This window comes from Oncorhynchus mykiss, chromosome 21 (assembly GCF_057628025.1).
Source record: "Oncorhynchus mykiss isolate SJ-2025 chromosome 21, ASM5762802v1, whole genome shotgun sequence".
In the NCBI taxonomy this organism is placed as follows: domain Eukaryota; kingdom Metazoa; phylum Chordata; class Actinopteri; order Salmoniformes; family Salmonidae; genus Oncorhynchus; species Oncorhynchus mykiss.
The window spans coordinates 48577501-48597500 of NC_143042.1; the positions used below are offsets into that span (position 1 = coordinate 48577501).

General features: G+C 40.3%; 1 protein-coding gene across 28 annotated transcripts in view; it reads left to right on the forward strand.

The window, feature by feature from the left end:
* The window catches only part of LOC110500735 (actin-binding LIM protein 2), a 138756-nt gene that overhangs the window by 60245 nt on the left and 58511 nt on the right, over positions 1 to 20000 (forward strand). For all 28 annotated transcript variants that reach the window (XM_036958217.2, XM_090214864.1, XM_090214867.1 and 25 more), the window contains exon 2: positions 1800 to 1985. In XM_036958217.2, the coding sequence (XP_036814112.2) occupies positions 1800 to 1985 (186 nt within the window). The remainder of the gene's footprint in view (positions 1 to 1799; positions 1986 to 20000) is intronic.

Genomic DNA, 20000 nt, shown 5'->3' on the forward strand with positions numbered 1-20000 from the left:
AATTGGTATGTTGAAATGTATGTTTCTTTTGATGGCATAGAATGCCCTTCTTGCCTTGTCTCTCAGATCGTTCACAGCTTTGTGGAAGTTACCTGTGGCGCTGATGTTTAGGCCAAGGTATGTATAGTTTTTTGTGTGCTCTAGGGCAACAGTGTCTAGATGGAATTTGTATTTGTGGTCCTGGTGACTGGACCTTTTTTGGAACACCATTATTTTGGTCTTACTGAGATTTACTGTCAGGGCCCAGGTCTGACAGAATCTGTGCATAAGATCTAGGTGCTGCTGTAGGCCCTCCTTGGTTGGTGACAGAAGCACCAGATCATCGGCAAACAGCAGACATTTGACTTCGGATTCTAGCAGGGGGAGGCCGGGTGCTGCAGACTTTTCTAGTGCCCGCGCCAATTCGTTGATATATATGTTGAAGAGGGTGGGGCTTAAGCTGCATCCCTGTCTCACCCCACGGCCCTGTGGGAAGAAATGTGAGTGTTTTTTGCCAATTTTAACCGCACACTTGTTGTTTGTGTACATGGATTTTATAATGTCGTATGTTTTACCCCCAACACCACTTTCCATCAGTTTGTATAGCAGACCCTCATGCCAGATTGAGTCGAAGGCTTTTTTGAAATCAACAAAGCTTGAGAAGACTTTGCCTTTGTTTTGGTTTGTTTGGTTGTCAATTAGGGTGTGCAGGGTGAATACATGGTCTGTTGTACGGTAATTTGGTAAAAAGCCAATTTGACATTTGCTCAGTACATTGTTTTCATTGAGGAAATGTATGAGTCTGCTGTTAATAATAATGCAGAGGATTTTCCCAAGGTTACTGTTGACACATATTCCACGGTAGTTATTGGGGTCAAATTTGTCTCCACTTTTGTGGATTGGGGTGATCAGTCCTTGGTTCCAAATATTGGGGAAGATGCCAGAGCTAAGTATGATGTTAAAGAGTTTTAGTATAGCCAATTGGAATTTGTTGTCTGTATATTTGATCATTTCATTGAGGATACCATCAACACCACAGGCCTTTTTGGGTTGGGTGTTCTTTTCTCTCTCTCTCTCCTTTCCTTTCCTTTTTTCTCTCTCCTTTCTCTCTCTCTCTCTCTCTCTCTCTCTCTCTCTCTCTCTCTCTCTCTCTCTCTCTCTGTCTCTCTCCCTCTCTCTCTCTCTCTGTCTCTCTCTCTCTCCCTCTCTCTCTCTCTCTCTCTCTCTCTCTCTCTGTCTCTCTCTATCTCTGTCTCTGTCTCTGTCTCTGTCTCTGTCTCTGTCTCTCTCTCTCTCTCTCTCTCTCTCTGCCTCTCTCTCTCTCTCTCTCCCTGCCTCTCTCTCTCTCTCTCTGTCTCTCTCTCTCTCTCCCTCTCTCTCTCTCTCTCTCTCTCTCTCTCTCTCTATCTCTCTCTCTCTCTCTGTCTCTCTCTCTGTCTGTCTGTCTGTCTGTCTGTCTGTCTGTCTGTCTGTCTGTCTGTCTGTCCGTGTGAGACACTTGATGTACTGATCATCTGGTCATATCTTTCCCACTACACATACTGGGCATATTTAGAACAGTGCATACCATGTGCAGGCCTTCGATCTATTTGAAGATTCCAACATGCTTTTGTAATCAGTTTGTGTGTGTGTACGGGTGCATATGTATGAGTATGCAAATGTGCATTTGTTTTTTTATGAGTCATGAATGTTTTTGGTTTATGACTGAGCATGTGTTTCTACACGTGACTCTCCAAATGCATGTGTGTGTGTGCGTGTGTTCTATGCATATGCACAGAACACACCCATCTAACCTCTCTGTGTCTCTCTGTGTGTTTCAGTATTTCACCAGCAGGCTGTCCACAGCCCTCTGGAGCAGGGGAAGCAGGGGAAGCAGGGGAAGCAGGTGAAGCAGGGCAGCGGCGGCAGCAGCTCTGTCCCCTGTCAGAACTGTGGCAAGGCCTGCAAGGGAGAGGTGCTGCGCGTGCAGAACAAACACTTCCACATCAAGTGCTTCGTCTGCAAAGGTAAGTTCAACCTTGACCCTACCCTACTATGAGCATTTCCACTAGCTACTGGATTTCCTCTATGGCAATGGACACACACACACTCTACCATATCTCCTTCACCAGAACACCATATCTCCTTCACCAGAACACTACCATAGGAAACAGGGCAGATGGGGCAGGTCAAAGCAATCATAGACCAGCAGGGTCTGGGCTTCCTGTTTTGTCTCTTTAGTGTGTGTATGTGTGTGAGTGAGTGAGTGGCTGAAGAGCCGGGTGCTGTGATCTCATATTCAGCCCATCCCCTCCCTCCTGCTGTTATCCTCCTCTATCTGTCACCTCCATTGCACTCTGTAAGGCCGCTGTCTTTTACTAGGGGCTTGAATGTTGTTATGAACACAGGCAGTGTTGCTAGGAAACGACAAGGGTCGGGACAATGTCGGGCGCTTCCTGCATTTTATCGCGTTTATTCTTACATCAGTGTGTAACGCCACTGGACACCGCCCGGGCATTCATCCTCTCCTCTAGGAACGAGGGAGGAGGGAACAGGGCATTCATCCTCTCCTCTAGGAACGAGGGGGGAGAGAACAGGGCATTCACCCTCTCCTCTAGGAACGAGGGAGGAGGGAACAGGGCATTCATCCTCTCCTCTAGGAACGAGGGAGGAGAGAACAGGGCATTCATCCTCTCCTCTAGGAACGAGGGAGGAGGGAACAGGGCATTCATACTCTCCTCTAGGAATGAGGGAGGAGGGAACAGGGCATTCATCCTCTCCTCTAGGAACGAGGGAGGAGGGAACAGGGCATTCATCCTCTCCTCTAGGAACGAGGGAGGAGAGAACAGGGCATTCATCCTCTCCTCTAGGAACGAGGGAGGAGAGAACAGGGCATTCATCCTCTCCTCTAGGAACGAGGGAGGAGAGAACAGGGCATTCATCCTCTCCTCTAGGAACGAGGGAGGAGAGAACAGGGCATTCATCCTGTTCTGTAGGAACGAGGGAGGAGAGAACAGGGCATTCATCCTGTTCTGTAGGAACGAGGGAGGAGAGAACAGGGCATTCATCATGTTCTGTAGGAACGAGGGAGGAGAGAACAGGGCACCATATAGCTGTTTAACATCTCGTTTGCGTTAACATTTGGTTGAGTTGTCAACTATTGTGAATTCAATGTGGAAAAAATACTACATTCCCTGACGTTGTTCTAATCAGTTTCCCATGTTGATTCAACATCAGCCTATTGACTTTTTTTGGTTGAAATGACGTGGAAATAATGTTGATTCAACCAGTTTTTGCCCAGTGGGATGTGAGTGATACTGTCTGAAGAGATGATCCTCTCCATGTTGAAGTGTTTATCCCTTTCTGAGTGGTTTTGTGATTCATAGGGAGCCATTAAGTCTGTCCCAAGGGGCATTCTGCTAAGTGTGATGATTATGCACTCACTAACGATTCTGACACTTGCACCAGCAGATTTGACATACTTTTCTTTGGGATTTGAATACAGTTTTTAATACTCCCCTACTTTTTATTTCGGTTTATGCCTGAAATACAGTATGTACAGTATACCTGTTTTATGTATTTGCCAATGTGGTTTCCAATAGGAAACACAGGTCATGTTCCCCCAGGTCTGAGGAGTGTGAGGACGTGGGTTAATTAGGAAGTGTGAGGCTAGTTAACAAAATGTCAGGCGTTTATACACGGGGCTATTAATACCCCTTAGACTGAACACTGACAGGGAGAGGCACCGGTGGGGGTCTTTCCACACCCTAACCCAACCCCCTAGAGTCTCTATAGGGTATACAGGGACGGAACCTACCTCACCCACCCCCCTTAACAGGAAGTCTTATGTTGCCCTTCCCAGAATTCCACAGCAGGAATGCAATCCAGAAATTCAATTTCCATCTAGTTGTCCGATTTATACTGCCAGAATTTGTCATGTATCATAAGGGATGATGGGGGCCCATTTTGACAAAAACACTTCCAGATGTGGACTGACTGGACTACAGAGCTTGAGGTAAAAGTTACTCTGAAGTCCAGATCTAGGAATACAGTAGGTGACCCTACCTCCAATCCATTAGATGGATAAAAAGATATCTGACCCTGTGTCAGTCAGTAGTCAGAAACAACTTCCTACCTCAGGCTCCAGTCTTAGGCCGACAGCGACAGGGTTGGCTGTATCAGAAAAACATCCAACCTTCCTCATGATCTGGAAGAGAATCAACCATATCAAGTATAACCTCCCTGTCTTCTTATCACCAATTAGAGCGAGTATGGGTGTTAGCCAGACAGCTAACGGTGCCAGTTCTGAAGGGGTAACCATAAGCGTTTCGCTAGCTAGTTGTAATTAGCGCTATGCTACACAAGGGTATTCATTTAATGTAACCCCCTCAGTGGCTCTGATCGTCTGATAGCATCAGCGCTAACATAAAACAGAGCCTCAGATATAGCCCTGTGCTATTTAATCATGCTGCTTTTCGCAAACTAATTAACGATTATGCTTGGAATGCTATCAAGTGTTGCTAATTAGCAACATGCTATGGGTGGTGTTTTTGTTGATGTTTGACCTCCATAGTGTCCACTTATGTCTGAATTTCTGACAGCAGATTAATTAGTTAGTTAGTGAATCAAGCACAGTATGTCCAAAATGAAAGATACACTGAGATGGTTTTCTGGCAGAACATTGAGCAGATGTTTATCCCTGCCCTGTTTTTGCACTCATGGAGAATGATAACATCACATAAGCATTTTCACACAAGGGAGAATTGACTACTGCCAGCAAAACTGTGGACACGCCCAATCTCACGATACAAGCTAAGAAGCATATGAACTTCATGCACACAGATGGGAAAATGCATAGAGTATATACTGCAAGATAAAGGGAAACAACTGTTAGCGATATCAGCTATCAGTGTCATTATTAACCTATCAAAATAGGTTCCTTCATAGAAGTGTTGGGGTTGGACAGTAAATATACACTAATAACCATGTGCCGGGGTCTATTTGACAGTCTGGGGGCCTTTGGGGGGGGGGACGGGACGGGACAATAGCAGCTGTTTTAGATGTTCTCAACGGGGTGTTTTCTCTTGGCCTCTCTCTGTTCTCTCGTTCTTGAACCAGAACCTTCATAGCTCGAGGGCTTTTTTTCGTCACTCAGGGATGGGATAGTGACCTCACCCCACGCACACACATACCACCAACGCCCACCCCTGTACCCTGTAGCCCAGGAGCAGGTCCACTAGGGGTCTAGTGTATGTTCCAGAGTTAGATTGGAATGGAATGTAGTCATAGCTAGGGATATGGTTGTTTAGGATATACTGTATCTAGGGATAGTACAGTAGATACGTTTGTTTAGGATATACTGTATCTAGGGATAGTACAGTAGATATGGTTGGTTAGGATATACTGTATCTAGGGATAGTACAGTAGATATGTTTGTTTAGGATATACTGTATCTAGGGATAGTACAGTAGATATGGTTGTTTAGGATGTATCTAGGGATAGTACAGTAGATATGTTTGTTTAGGATATACTGTATCTAGGGATAGTACAGTAGATATGGTTGTTAAGGATGTATCTAGGGATAGTACAGTAGATATGGTTGTTAAGGATGTATCTAGGGATAGTACAGTAGATATGGTTGTTAAGGATATACTGTATCTAGGGATAGTAGAGTAGATATGGTTGTTTAGGATATACTGTATCTAGGGATAGTACAGTAGATATGGTTGTTTAGGATATACTGTATCTAGGGATAGTAGAGTAGATATGGTTGTTTAGGATATACTGTATCTAGGGATAGTACAGTAGATATGGTTGTTAAGGATATACTGTATCTAGGGATAGTAGAGTAGATATGGTTGTTAAGGATATACTGTATCTAGGGATAGTACAGTAGATATGGTTGTTAAGGATATACTGTATCTAGGGATAGTACAGTAGATATGGTTGTTTAGGATATACTGTATCTAGGGATAGTACAGTAGATATGGGTGTTAAGGATATACTGTATCTAGGGATAGTACAGTAGATATGGTTGTTTAGGATATACTGTATCTAGGGATAGTAGAGTAGATATGGTTGTTTAGGATATACTGTATCTAGGGATAGTACAGTAGATATGGTTGTTAAGGATGTATCTAGGGATAGTACAGTAGATATGGTTGTTAAGGATATACTGTATCTAGGGATAGTACAGTAGATATGGTTGTTTAGGATGTATCTAGGGATAGTACAGTAGATACGTTTGTTTAGGATATACTGTATCTAGGGATAGTACAGTAGATATGGTTGTTTAGGATATACTGTATCTAGGGATAGTAGAGTAGATATGGTTGTTTAGGATATACTGTATCTAGGGATAGTACAGTAGATATGGTTGTTAAGGATGTATCTAGGGATAGTAGAGTAGATATGGTTGTTAAGGATATACTGTATCTAGGGATAGTACAGTAGATATGGTTGTTAAGGATGTATCTAGGGATAGTACAGTAGATATGGTTGTTAAGGATATACTGTATCTAGGGATAGTACAGTAGATATGGTTGTTAAGGATATACTGTATCTAGGGATAGTACAGTAGATATGGTTGGTTAGGATATACTGTATCTAGGGATAGTACAGTAGATATGGTTGTTAAGGATATACTGTATCTAGGGATAGTACAGTAGATATGGTTGTTTAGGATATACTGTATCTAGGGATAGTACAGTAGATATGGTTGTTTAGGATATACTGTATCTAGGGATAGTACAGTAGATATGGTTGTTTAGGATATACTGTATCTAGGGATAGTACAGTAGATATGGTTGTTTAGGATGTATCTAGGGATAGTACAGTAGATATGGTTGTTTAGGATATACTGTATCTAGGGATAGTACAGTAGATATGGTTGTTTAGGATATACTGTATCTAGGGATAGTACAGTAGATATGGTTGTTTAGGATATACTGTATCTAGGGATAGTAGAGTAGATATGGTTGTTTAGGATATACTGTATCTAGGGATAGTACAGTAGATATGGTTGTTAAGGATATACTGTATCTAGGGATAGTAGAGTAGATATGGTTGTTAAGGATATACTGTATCTAGGGATAGTACAGTAGATATGGTTGTTAAGGATATACTGTATCTAGGGATAGTACAGTAGATATGGTTGTTTAGGATATACTGTATCTAGGGATAGTACAGTAGATATGGGTGTTAAGGATATACTGTATCTAGGGATAGTACAGTAGATATGGTTGTTTAGGATATACTGTATCTAGGGATAGTAGAGTAGATATGGTTGTTTAGGATATACTGTATCTAGGGATAGTACAGTAGATATGGTTGTTAAGGATGTATCTAGGGATAGTACAGTAGATATGGTTGTTAAGGATATACTGTATCTAGGGATAGTACAGTAGATATGGTTGTTTAGGATGTATCTAGGGATAGTACAGTAGATACGTTTGTTTAGGATATACTGTATCTAGGGATAGTACAGTAGATATGGTTGTTTAGGATATACTGTATCTAGGGATAGTAGAGTAGATATGGTTGTTTAGGATATACTGTATCTAGGGATAGTACAGTAGATATGGTTGTTAAGGATGTATCTAGGGATAGTAGAGTAGATATGGTTGTTAAGGATATACTGTATCTAGGGATAGTACAGTAGATATGGTTGTTAAGGATGTATCTAGGGATAGTACAGTAGATATGGTTGTTAAGGATATACTGTATCTAGGGATAGTACAGTAGATATGGTTGTTAAGGATATACTGTATCTAGGGATAGTACAGTAGATATGGTTGGTTAGGATATACTGTATCTAGGGATAGTACAGTAGATATGGTTGTTAAGGATATACTGTATCTAGGGATAGTACAGTAGATATGGTTGTTTAGGATATACTGTATCTAGGGATAGTACAGTAGATATGGTTGTTTAGGATATACTGTATCTAGGGATAGTACAGTAGATATGGTTGTTTAGGATATACTGTATCTAGGGATAGTACAGTAGATATGGTTGTTTAGGATGTATCTAGGGATAGTACAGTAGATATGGTTGTTTAGGATATACTGTATCTAGGGATAGTACAGTAGATATGGTTGTTTAGGATATACTGTATCTAGGGATAGTACAGTAGATATGGTTGTTTAGGATATACTGTATCTAGGGATAGTACAGTAGATATGGTTGTTTAGGATGTATCTAGGGATAGTACAGTAGATATGGTTGTTAAGGATGTATCTAGGGATAGTACAGTAGATATGTTTGTTTAGGATATACTGTATCTAGGGATAGTACAGTAGATATGGTTGTTTAGGATATACTGTATCTAGGGATAGTACAGTAGATATGGTTGTTTAGGATATACTGTATCTAGGGATAGTACAGTAGATATGGTTGTTTAGGATATACTGTATCTAGGGATAGTACAGTAGATATGGTTGTTAAGGATATACTGTATCCAGGGATAGTACAGTAGATATGGTTGTTTAGGATATACTGTATCTAGGGATAGTACAGTAGATATGGTTGTTAAGGATGTATCTAGGGATAGTACAGTAGATATGGTTGGTTAGGATATACTGTATCTAGGGATAGTACAGTAGATATGGTTGTTTAGGATATACTGTATCTAGGGATAGTACAGTAGATATGGTTGTTTAGGATATACTGTATCTAGGGATAGTACAGTAGATATGGTTGTTTAGGATATACTGTATCTAGGGATAGTACAGTAGATATGGTTGTTTAGGATATACTGTATCCAGGGATAGTACAGTAGATATGGTTGTTTAGGATATACTGTATCTAGGGATAGTACAGTAGATATGGTTGGTTAGGATATACTGTATCTAGGGATAGTACAGTAGATATGGTTGTTTAGGATATACTGTATCTAGGGATAGTACAGTAGATATGGTTGTTTATGATATACTGTATCTAGGGATAGTACAGTAGATATGGTTGTTAAGGATGTATCTAGGGATAGTACAGTAGATATGGTTGTTTATGATATACTGTATCTAGGGATAGTACAGTAGATATGGTTGTTTAGGATGTATCTAGGGATATGGTTGTTTAGGATATACTGTATCTAGGGATAGTACAGTAGATATGGGTGTTAAGGATATACTGTATCTAGGGATAGTACAGTAGATATGGGTGTTAAGGATATACTGTATCTAGGGATAGTACAGTAGATATGGTTGTTTAGGATATACTGTATCTAGGGATAGTACAGTAGATATGGTTGTTTAGGATATACTGTATCTAGGGATAGTACAGTAGATATGGTTGTTGAGGATATACTGTATCTAGGGATAGTACAGTAGATATGGTTGTTAAGGATGTATCTAGGGATAGTACAGTAGATATGGTTGTTAAGGATGTATCTAGGGATAGTACAGTAGATATGGTTGTTAAGGATGTATCTAGGGACAGTACAGTAGATATGGTTGTTTAGGATGTATCTAGGGATAGTACAGTAGATATGGTTGTTTAGGATGTATCTAGGGATAGTACAGTAGATATGGTTGTTTAGGATATACTGTATCTAGGGATAGTACAGTAGATATGGTTGTTTAGGATATACTGTATCTAGGGATAGTACAGTAGATATGGGTGTTAAGGATATACTGTATCTAGGGATAGTAGAGTAGATATGGTTGTTTAGGATATACTGTATCTAGGGATAGTACAGTAGATATGGTTGTTTAGGATATACTGTATCTAGGGATAGTACAGTAGATATGGTTGTTAAGGATGTATCTAGGGATAGTACAGTAGATATGGTTGTTAAGGATGTATCTAGGGATAGTACAGTAGATATGGTTGTTTAGGATATACTGTATCTAGGGATAGTACAGTAGATATGGTTGGTTAGGATATACTGTATCTAGGGATAGTACAGTAGATATGGTTGTTTAGGATATACTGTATCTAGGGATAGTACAGTAGATATGGTTGTTAAGGATGTACCTAGGGATATGGTTGGTTAGGATATACTGTATCCAGGGATAGTACAGTAGATATGGTTGTTAAGGATATACTGTATCTAGGGATAGTACAGTAGATATGGTTGGTTAGGATGTATCTAGGGATAGTACAGTAAATATGGTTGTTTAGGATATACTGTATCTAGGGATAGTACAGTAGATATGGTTGTTAAGGATGTACCTAGGGATATGGTTGGTTAGGATATACTGTATCTAGGGATAGTACAGTAGATATGGTTGTTAAGGATGTATCTAGGGATAGTATAGTAGATATGGTTGTTTAGGATATATTGTATCTAGGGATAGTACAGTAGATATGGTTGGTTAGGATATACTGTATCTAGGGATAGTACAGTAGATATGGTTGTTAAGGATGTATCTAGGGATAGTACAGTAGATATGGTTGGTTAGGATATACTGTATCTAGGGATAGTACAGTAGATATGGTTGGTTAGGATATGCTGTATCTAGGGATAGTACAGTAGATATGGTTGTTAAGGATATACTGTATCTAGGGATAGTACAGTAGATATGGTTGTTAAGGATATACTGTATCTAGGGATAGTACAGTAGATATGGTTGTTTAGGATGTATCTAGGGATAGTACAGTAGATACGTTTGTTTAGGATATACTGTATCTAGGGATAGTACAGTAGATATGGTTGTTTAGGATATACTGTATCTAGGGATAGTACAGTAGATATGGTTGTTTAGGATATACTGTATCTAGGGATAGTATAGTAGATATGGTTGTTTAGGATATACTGTATCTAGGGATAGTACAGTAGATATGGTTGTTAAGGATATACTGTATCTAGGGATAGTACAGTAGATATGGTTGTTTAGGATATACTGTATCTAGGGATAGTATAGTAGATATGGTTGTTTAGGATATACTGTATCTAGGGATAGTACAGTAGATATGGTTGTTAAGGATGTATCTAGGGATATGGTTGTTAAGGATATACTGTATCTAGGGATAGTACAGTAGATATGGTTGTTTATGATATACTGTATCTAGGGATAGTACAGTAGATATGGTTGTTAAGGATATACTGTATCTAGGGATAGTACAGTAGATATGGTTGTTTAGGATATACTGTATCTAGGGATAGTATAGTAGATATGGTTGTTTAGGATATACTGTATCTAGGGATAGTACAGTAGATATGGTTGTTAAGGATGTATCTAGGGATATGGTTGTTTAGGATATACTGTATCTAGGGATAGTACAGTAGATATGGTTGTTTAGGATATACTGTATCTAGGGATAGTACAGTAGATATGGGTGTTAAGGATATACTGTATCTAGGGATAGTACAGTAGATATGGTTGTTTAGGATATACTGTATCTAGGGATAGTACAGTAGATATGGTTGTTTAGGATATACTGTATCCAGGGATAGTACAGTAGATATGGTTGTTTAGGATGTATCTAGGGATATGGTTGTTTAGGATATACTGTATCTAGGGATAGTACAGTAGATATGGTTGTTAAGGATATACTGTATCTAGGGATAGTACAGTAGATATGGTTGTTAAGGATGTATCTAGGGATATGGTTGTTTAGGATATACTGTATCTAGGGATAGTACAGTAGATATGGTTGTTTAGGATATACTGTATCTAGGGATAGTAGAGTAGATATGGTTGTTTAGGATATACTGTATCTAGGGATAGTACAGTAGATATGGTTGTTTAGGATATACTGTATCTAGGGATAGTACAGTAGATATGGTTGTTTAGGATATACTGTATCTAGGGATAGTACAGTAGATATGGTTGTTTAGGATATACTGTATCTAGGGATAGTACAGTAGATATGGTTGTTAAGGATATACTGTATCTAGGGATAGTACAGTAGATATGGTTGTTTAGGATATACTGTATCTAGGGATAGTACAGTAGATATGGTTGTTAAGGATGTATCTAGGGACAGTACAGTAGATATGGTTGTTAAGGATGTATCTAGGGATAGTACAGTAGATATGGTTGTTTAGGATGTATCTAGGGATAGTACAGTAGATATGTTTGTTTAGGATATACTGTATCTAGGGATAGTACAGTAGATATGGTTGTTTAGGATATACTGTATCTAGGGATAGTACAGTAGATATGTTTGTTTAGGATATACTGTATCTAGGGATAGTACAGTAGATATGGTTGTTTAGGATATACTGTATCTAGGGATAGTACAGTAGATATGGTTGTTAAGGATATACTGTATCTAGGGATAGTACAGTAGATATGGTTGTTTAGGATATACTGTATCTAGGGATAGTACAGTAGATATGGTTGTTAAGGATATACTGTATCTAGGGATAGTACAGTAGATATGGTTGTTTAGGATATACTGTATCTAGGGATAGTACAGTAGATATGGTTGTTAAGGATATACTGTATCTAGGGATAGTACAGTAGATATGGTTGTTTAGGATATACTGTATCTAGGGATAGTACAGTAGATATGGGTGTTAAGGATATACTGTATCTAGGGATAGTACAGTAGATATGTTTGGTTAGGATATACTGTATCTAGGGATAGTACAGTAGATATGGTTGTTAAGGATGTATCTAGGGATAGTATAGTAGATATGGTTGTTTAGGATATACTGTATCTAGGGATAGTACAGTAGATATGGTTGTTTAGGATATACTGTATCTAGGGATAGTACAGTAGATATGGTTGTTTAGGATATACTGTATCTAGGGATAGTACAGTAGATATGGTTGTTTAGGATATACTGTATCTAGGGATAGTACAGTAGATATGGTTGTTTAGGATATACTGTATCTAGGGATAGTACAGTAGATATGGTTGTTAAGGATGTATCTAGGGATAGTACAGTAGATATGGTTGTTAAGGATGTATCTAGGGATAGTACAGTATATATGGTTGGTTAGGATATACTGTATCTAGGGATAGTACAGTAGATATGGTTGTTTAGGATATACTGTATCTAGGGATAGTACAGTAGATATGGTTGTTTAGGATATACTGTATCTAGGGATAGTACAGTAGATATGGTTGTTAAGGATGTATCTAGGGATAGTACAGTAGATATGGTTGGTTAGGATATGCTGTATCTAGGGATAGTACAGTAGATATGGTTGGTTAGGATATGCTGTATCTAGGGATAGTACAGTAGATATGGTTGTTTATGATATACTGTATCTAGGGATAGTACAGTAGATATGGTTGTTAAGGATGTATCTAGGGATAGTACAGTAGATAGGGTTGTTTAGGATATACTGTATCTAGGGATAGTACAGTAGATATGGTTGTTAAGGATATACTGTATCTAGGGATAGTACAGTAGATAGGGTTGTTTAGGATATACTGTATCTAGGGATAGTACAGTAGATATGGTTGTTTAGGATATACTGTATCTAGGGATAGTACAGTAGATATGGTTGTTAAGGATATACTGTATCTAGGGATAGTACAGTAGATATGGTTGTTGAGGATATACTGTATCTAGGGATAGTACAGTAGATATGGTTGTTAAGGATGTATCTAGGGATAGTACAGTAGATATGGTTGTTAAGGATGTATCTAGGGATATGGTTGTTAAGGATATACTGTATCTAGGGATAGTACAGTAGATATGGTTGTTTAGGATATACTGTATCTAGGGATAGTACAGTAGATATGGGTGTTAAGGATATACTGTATCTAGGGATAGTACAGTAGATATGGTTGTTTAGGATATACTGTATCTAGGGATAGTACAGTAGATATGGTTGTTTAGGATATACTGTATCTAGGGATAGTACAGTAGATATGGTTGGTTAGGATATACTGTATCTAGGGATAGTACAGTAGACGGGTAGCTGGTAGGGCCAGCTATCTGCATTTCCCTGGTCAGGACAAATTAGGAACCCTAATTCCCCATGTTGTAGACACACTCCAGGTTCTCTCCTGTCCTGTTTCAGGGTCTGTGAATGGAGAGAATGGAGGAAAGTAACAGAAAACCTTGGATATTTAGATGTAGACTTGTGTAATGAACAGCAGATAGGCCCTGGCCAGCTTGCCTTGCCTACATTGTCTTATTAGAAGCTAGCAATTTAGCAAGCTAGCAATTTAGCTAGCAATTTAGATCTATTTCTCATATCAAAATGATCGACCGTGGACCCAATTATCAACCGTATACTCTCCACCCCACTCCTTTAGGCGTCCAAATAACTGCCAGCTGGCATTCTATTCTGTCAAGGACCTACATGTACTGTATGATCAATCTTAAGACTTCCCAGACACACATTCTGTAAAATACAGGGGCCTGCCGACAAGGTCACACGCGCATAGCGGCCGACACTTTGCAGAAAGCACATATATATTTCATAGCAGCAGCGTCTATGACTGTACTGGTACCCCCTGTATATAGCCCTGTATATAGCTCTGTATATAGCCCTGTATATAGCCCTGTATATTGCCCTGTATATAGCCCTGTATATAGCCCTGTATATAGCCCTGTATATAGCCCTGTATATAGCCCTGTATATAGCCCTGTATATAGCCCTGTATATAGCCCTGCAAATAGCCCTGTATATAGCCCTGTATATCGCCCTGTATATAGCCCTGTATATAGCCCTGTATATAGCCCTGTATATAGCCCTGTATATAGCCCTGTATATAGCCCTGTATATAGCCCTGTATATAGCCCTGCATATAGCCCTGTATATAGCCCTGTATATAGCCCTGCATATAGCCCTGTATATAGCTGCTCTTTAATTCTATTTTTTGTGTATTTTTCTTAAAACTGCATTGTTATTTTAGGGCTTGTAAGTAAGCGTTTTACTGTAAGGTAGTTGTATTCGGCGCATGTGACAAATAAAATGTAATTTATTTTTTATTTAGGGTCACTTGGCGTCTGGAAGACTGAATGGGTTTAACCAGAGGTCTGGACTGGCTGCGGTGCCCATTGTAATTCTCCACTGCAAGATCAGAATAGGGAATTAGATTAGTCCCAAAGGACATCTAAATGACATGCTAATTGAATGTTAATACGTCACGCAGCGTCCTGTGGTCTGGTGCCGTTCAGCGGTCTGAAGGGTTCATTTGGGTGTACAGATGCAGGCGTGATTGTAATAGGACTCTCCAACCATGGGATTGTATGCACAGACCCCGTCTGATTCCTTTATTGATGTGGTGCTCAGGTGTGTGTGTGTGTGTGTGTGTGTGTGTGTGTGTGTGTGTGTGTGTGTGTGTGTGTGTGTGTGTGTGTGTGTGTGTGTGTGTGTGTGTGTGTGTGTGTGTGTGTGTGTGTGTGTGTGTGTGTTATTCAAGTGTGTGTATTAATAGTTGTAGAGGACTCTAGTCAAAACAGACATATTCACAAATCATCTCGGAGTAGCAGTGCTGATCTAGGATCAGTTTGCCTTTTAGATCATAATGAATCAGATTATATGGATGGGGGGGGGGGGGGGGGCTGATTCTAGATCATCTTTGTGACTACAGGCCCTGATATGGACAAGTATAGGATTTAACTAGTTGGAGGTTGAAGGACGAAAGTTTTTCATCCTGTCAGTCCTGTGTTATGCATCCCAAGTTTGCTGCTAAATTATAAATGAATGCTCCCCAGCTATCTACACTGATTCTATCTTGCACTGACCCTACGCACAAGCACCAGACTATATATTTACCCCATATACACACTCGGCCAGTACATTGACACTCACACACACTTTCACATACACTACATATGCACACACACACACACACATACATACTGTACACACACACATGCATACCGACAAACACACATACATACAAACACACATACATAGACACACACACAACCTGCCTTCATGTACATATCTACCTCAAATACCTCTTACATCTGCACATTGATTTGGTTCTGGTGCTCCCTGTATATAGCTCCACATTGATCTGGTTCTGGTACTCCCTGTATATAGCTCCACATTGATCTGGTACTGGTACTTCCTGTATATAAACCTCAGCAAAAAAATAAATGTCCTCTCACTGTCAACTGTGTTTATTTTCAGCAAACTTAACATGTGTAAAAAAAATAAATATGAACATAAGATTCAACAACTGAGACATGAACTGAACAAATTCCACAGACATGTGACTAACAGAAATGGAATAATGTGTCCCTGAACAAAGGGGGGGTCAAAATCAAAAGTAACAGTCAGTATCTGGTGTGGCCACCAGCTGCATTAAGTACTGCTGTGCATCTCCTCCTCAATGACTGCACCAGATTTGCCAGTTCTGGCTGTGAGATGTTACCCCACTCTTCCACCAAGGTACCTGCAAATTCCCGGAAATTTCTGGGGGGAATGGCCCTAGCCCTCACTCTCCGATCCAACAGGTCCCAGACATGCTCAATGGGATTGAGATCCAGGCTCTTTGCTGGCCATGGCAGAACACTGACATTCCTGTCTTGCAGGAAATCATGCACAGAATGAGCAGTATGGCTGGTGGCATTGTCATGCTGGAGGGTCATGTCAGGATGAGCCTGCAGGAAGGGTACCAGATGAGGGAGGAGGATGTCTTCCCTGTAACGCACAGCGTTGAGATTGCCTGCAATGACAACAAGCTCAGTCCGATGATGCTGTGACACATCGCCCCAGACCATGACGGACCCTCCACCTCCAAATCGATCCCGCTCCAGAGTACAGGCCTCGGTGTAACGCTCATTCCTTCTACGATAAACGTGAATCCGACCATCACCTCTAGTGAGACAAAACCGTGACTCGTCAGTGAAGAGCACTTTTTGTCAGTCCTGTCTGGTCCAGCGACGGTGGGTTTGTGCCCATAGGCGACGTTGTTGCCGGTGATGTCTGGTGAGGACCTGCCTTACAACAGGTTTACAATCCCTCAGTCCAGCCTCTCTCAGCCTATTGCGGACAGTCTGAGCACTGATTGATGGATTGTGCGTTCCTGGTGTAACTCGGGTAGTTATTGTTGCCATCCTGTACTTGTCCCGCAGGTGTGATGTTCAGATGTACCGATCCTGTGCAGGTGTTGTTAAACATTGTCTGCCACTGCTAGGACGATCATCTGTCCATCCTGTCTCCCTGTAGCGCTGTCTTAGGCATCTCACAGTACGGACATTGCAATATATTTCCCTGGCCACATCTGCAGTCCTCATGCCTCCTTGCAGCCTGCCTAAGGCACGTTCACGCAGATGAGCAGGGACCCTGGGCATCTTTCTTTTGGTGTTTTTCAGAGTCAGTAGAAAGGCCTCTTTAGTGTACATAGTTTTCATAACTGTGACCTTAATTGCCTACCGTCTGTAATCTGTTAGTGTCTTAACGACCGTTCCACAGGTGCATGTTCATTAATTGTTTATGGTTCATTGAACCAGCATGGGAAACCATGTTTGAACCCTTTATAATGAAGATCTGTGAAGTTATTTGGATTTTTACGCATTATCTTTGAAAGACAGGGTCCTGAAAAAGGGGCGTTTCTTTTTTTTTGCTGAGATTAGCTGCGTTCTTGTGTATTGTATTTTATTCTTATTCTCGTTGGGAAGGACTCGTAAGGCTACACCAGTTGTATTCGGTGCATGTGGCAAATATTATCTCCCTGTGAAGGACCTTGAAGCAACAGAGAATCATCGTCAATCAATCAGCCCATAGACATGATACAATAGAGAGAGAGAGAGAGAGGGTTCTTAGGTCTTCTCTCAGCAGGAAATGGAACAATTAGCTGAAGAAAAGCATCTGCTCAATGGCTTATTATATTCTTGTTATTCTTATAATTATTGTATTATTATTGTTTGTGTAGTGTGTATAAATCCCGTATGGTTCTTGAGTCTATGTTACAGTATTTGTCATTCCAGCAGTGGGCAGCTACTTCCTACAGACAATCCTTTCTATATAGTACAGGCAACCTAATCTACTGAAACATGATATTACTTGGTTTCTTCCCTCAACCATTACGCACCCTCATGTACTTACCACCCCTTTCCCCCACACTCAAGAGTTCAAGGGGTTCGAGGCCTTTGCAATTTCCACCAATATGCTCCACTCCATAAGTCAATGCCCCTTGCAGAGTAATTATACTAAGCATACCGTAACACACGTGTTTGAGTGTGACATGTTTTTGACATGGTTTTGGACACACCCACTGTCGTCCCGGGTAGGGTATGGTAGGGTACACTCTTAGAAAAAAGGGTTCCAAAAGGGTTCTTTGGCTGTGCCTATAGGATAACCCTTTTTGGTTCCAGGTAGAACTCTTGCGAGTTCCATGTAGAACCCTCTGTTGAAAGGGTTCTACATGGAACTCAAAAGGGTTCCACCTGGAACCAAAAAGGGTTCTTCAATGGGTTCTCCTATGGGGACAGCCGAAGAACCCTTTTAAGTTCTAGATGGAAAAAGGTGCTAAGAGTGTAGGGTAGGGTGTGTTATTAACTTCAAACAATAAAGTCTCATTTTTGGTAGACGGGAATCATTGAATGTATATTTGGGAGACAGGAGTCATTGAATGTATATTTGGGAGACAGGAGTCATTGAATGTATATTTGGGAGACAGGAGTCATTGAATGTTTATTTGGGAGACAGGAGTCATTGAATGTTTATTTGGGAGACAGGAGTCATTGAATGTATATTTGGGAGACAGGAGTCATTGAATGTTTATTTGGGAGACAGGAATCATTGAATGTATATTTGGGACACAGGAGTCATTGAATGTATATTTGGGAGACAGGAGTCATTGAATGTTTATTTGGGAGACAGGAGTCATTGAATGTATATTTGGGAGACAGGAGTCATTGAATGTTTATTTGGGAGACAGGAATCATTGAATGTATATTTGGGAGACAGGAGTCATTGAATGTTTATTTGGGAGACAGGAGTCATTGAATGTTTATTTGGGAGACAGGAGTCATTGAATGTTTATTTGGGAGACAGGAGTCATTGAATGTTTATTTGGGAGACAGGAATCATTGAATGTTTATTTGGGAGACAGGAGTCATTGAATGTTTATTTGGGAGACAGGAGTCATTGAATGTATATTTGGGAGACAGGAGTCATTGAATGTATATTTGGGAAACAGGAGTCATTGAATGTTTATTTGGGAGACAGGAATCATTGAATGTATATTTGGGAGACAGGAATCATTGAATGTATATTTGGGAGACAGGAGTCATTGAATGTTTATTTGGGAGACAGGAATCATTGAATGTATATTTGGGAGACAGGAGTCATTGAATGTTTATTTGGGAGACAGGAGTCATTGAATGTTTATTTGGGAGACGGGAGTCATTGAATGTATATTTGGGAGACAGGAATCATTGAATGTATATTTGGGAGACAGGAGTCATTGAAAGTATTATTTTTGGGCTTGAATAGTACTTCAGTTGTGTGTTTCATCAACGTTGATTGAAAAATGTATCCTATGCCTGAGAGCAGGCGGTCGTTTCTTTTGTCTTCTCATCCCCCAGTGAGTTGTGCTCTTTGACAGCCTTATGGTACGTACAGGGATAACAGACCCCAACAACACTTGATTTGATTAGATCTGATCCCGTAAGTGCAGCGGCAGGCAACAGAGCGAGTGGTGAATTCTTTTCAGGTTGCTTTGACACATTTAAAATGAACTGGGTATGAAGGGATACATGAAGGAGAGATGAGGGGAAAAGAGCTTGACAATGTTTATTAGTGGAGAGGAGTGGAGAACACAAGCCACGTCTTTTGTCTGTTTTGTACTGAACGCTGGCGATGATGTGATGGTAAACTGGGTTGAGTTACGTAGTGCACTCTACTCATCTCGCCCAGAAAAGAACTAGAGCCGAGTTCCCCAACGGGTCGCTGGTTGGACATAAAACACAGTAAAAACACCAGCGAATCCCCTCCAAGTGATTTTAATTTGGGAAGTCTTGTTTCAATGTATTCCCATGCATAGTAGAGAGATAGATACAGTATCTATGATCGTATACAAATGGAAGCAAGGTTTGACATTTTTATGTTTTAGTCATATATTATATCTGTTTGGGCTTCTTGCAGCCAATTAGAAAAGTATTTGTAATTATGTTCCAGCCCCCTGACCATCCATCCGCTCATGAAAGAAATCGGCCCGCGGCTGAA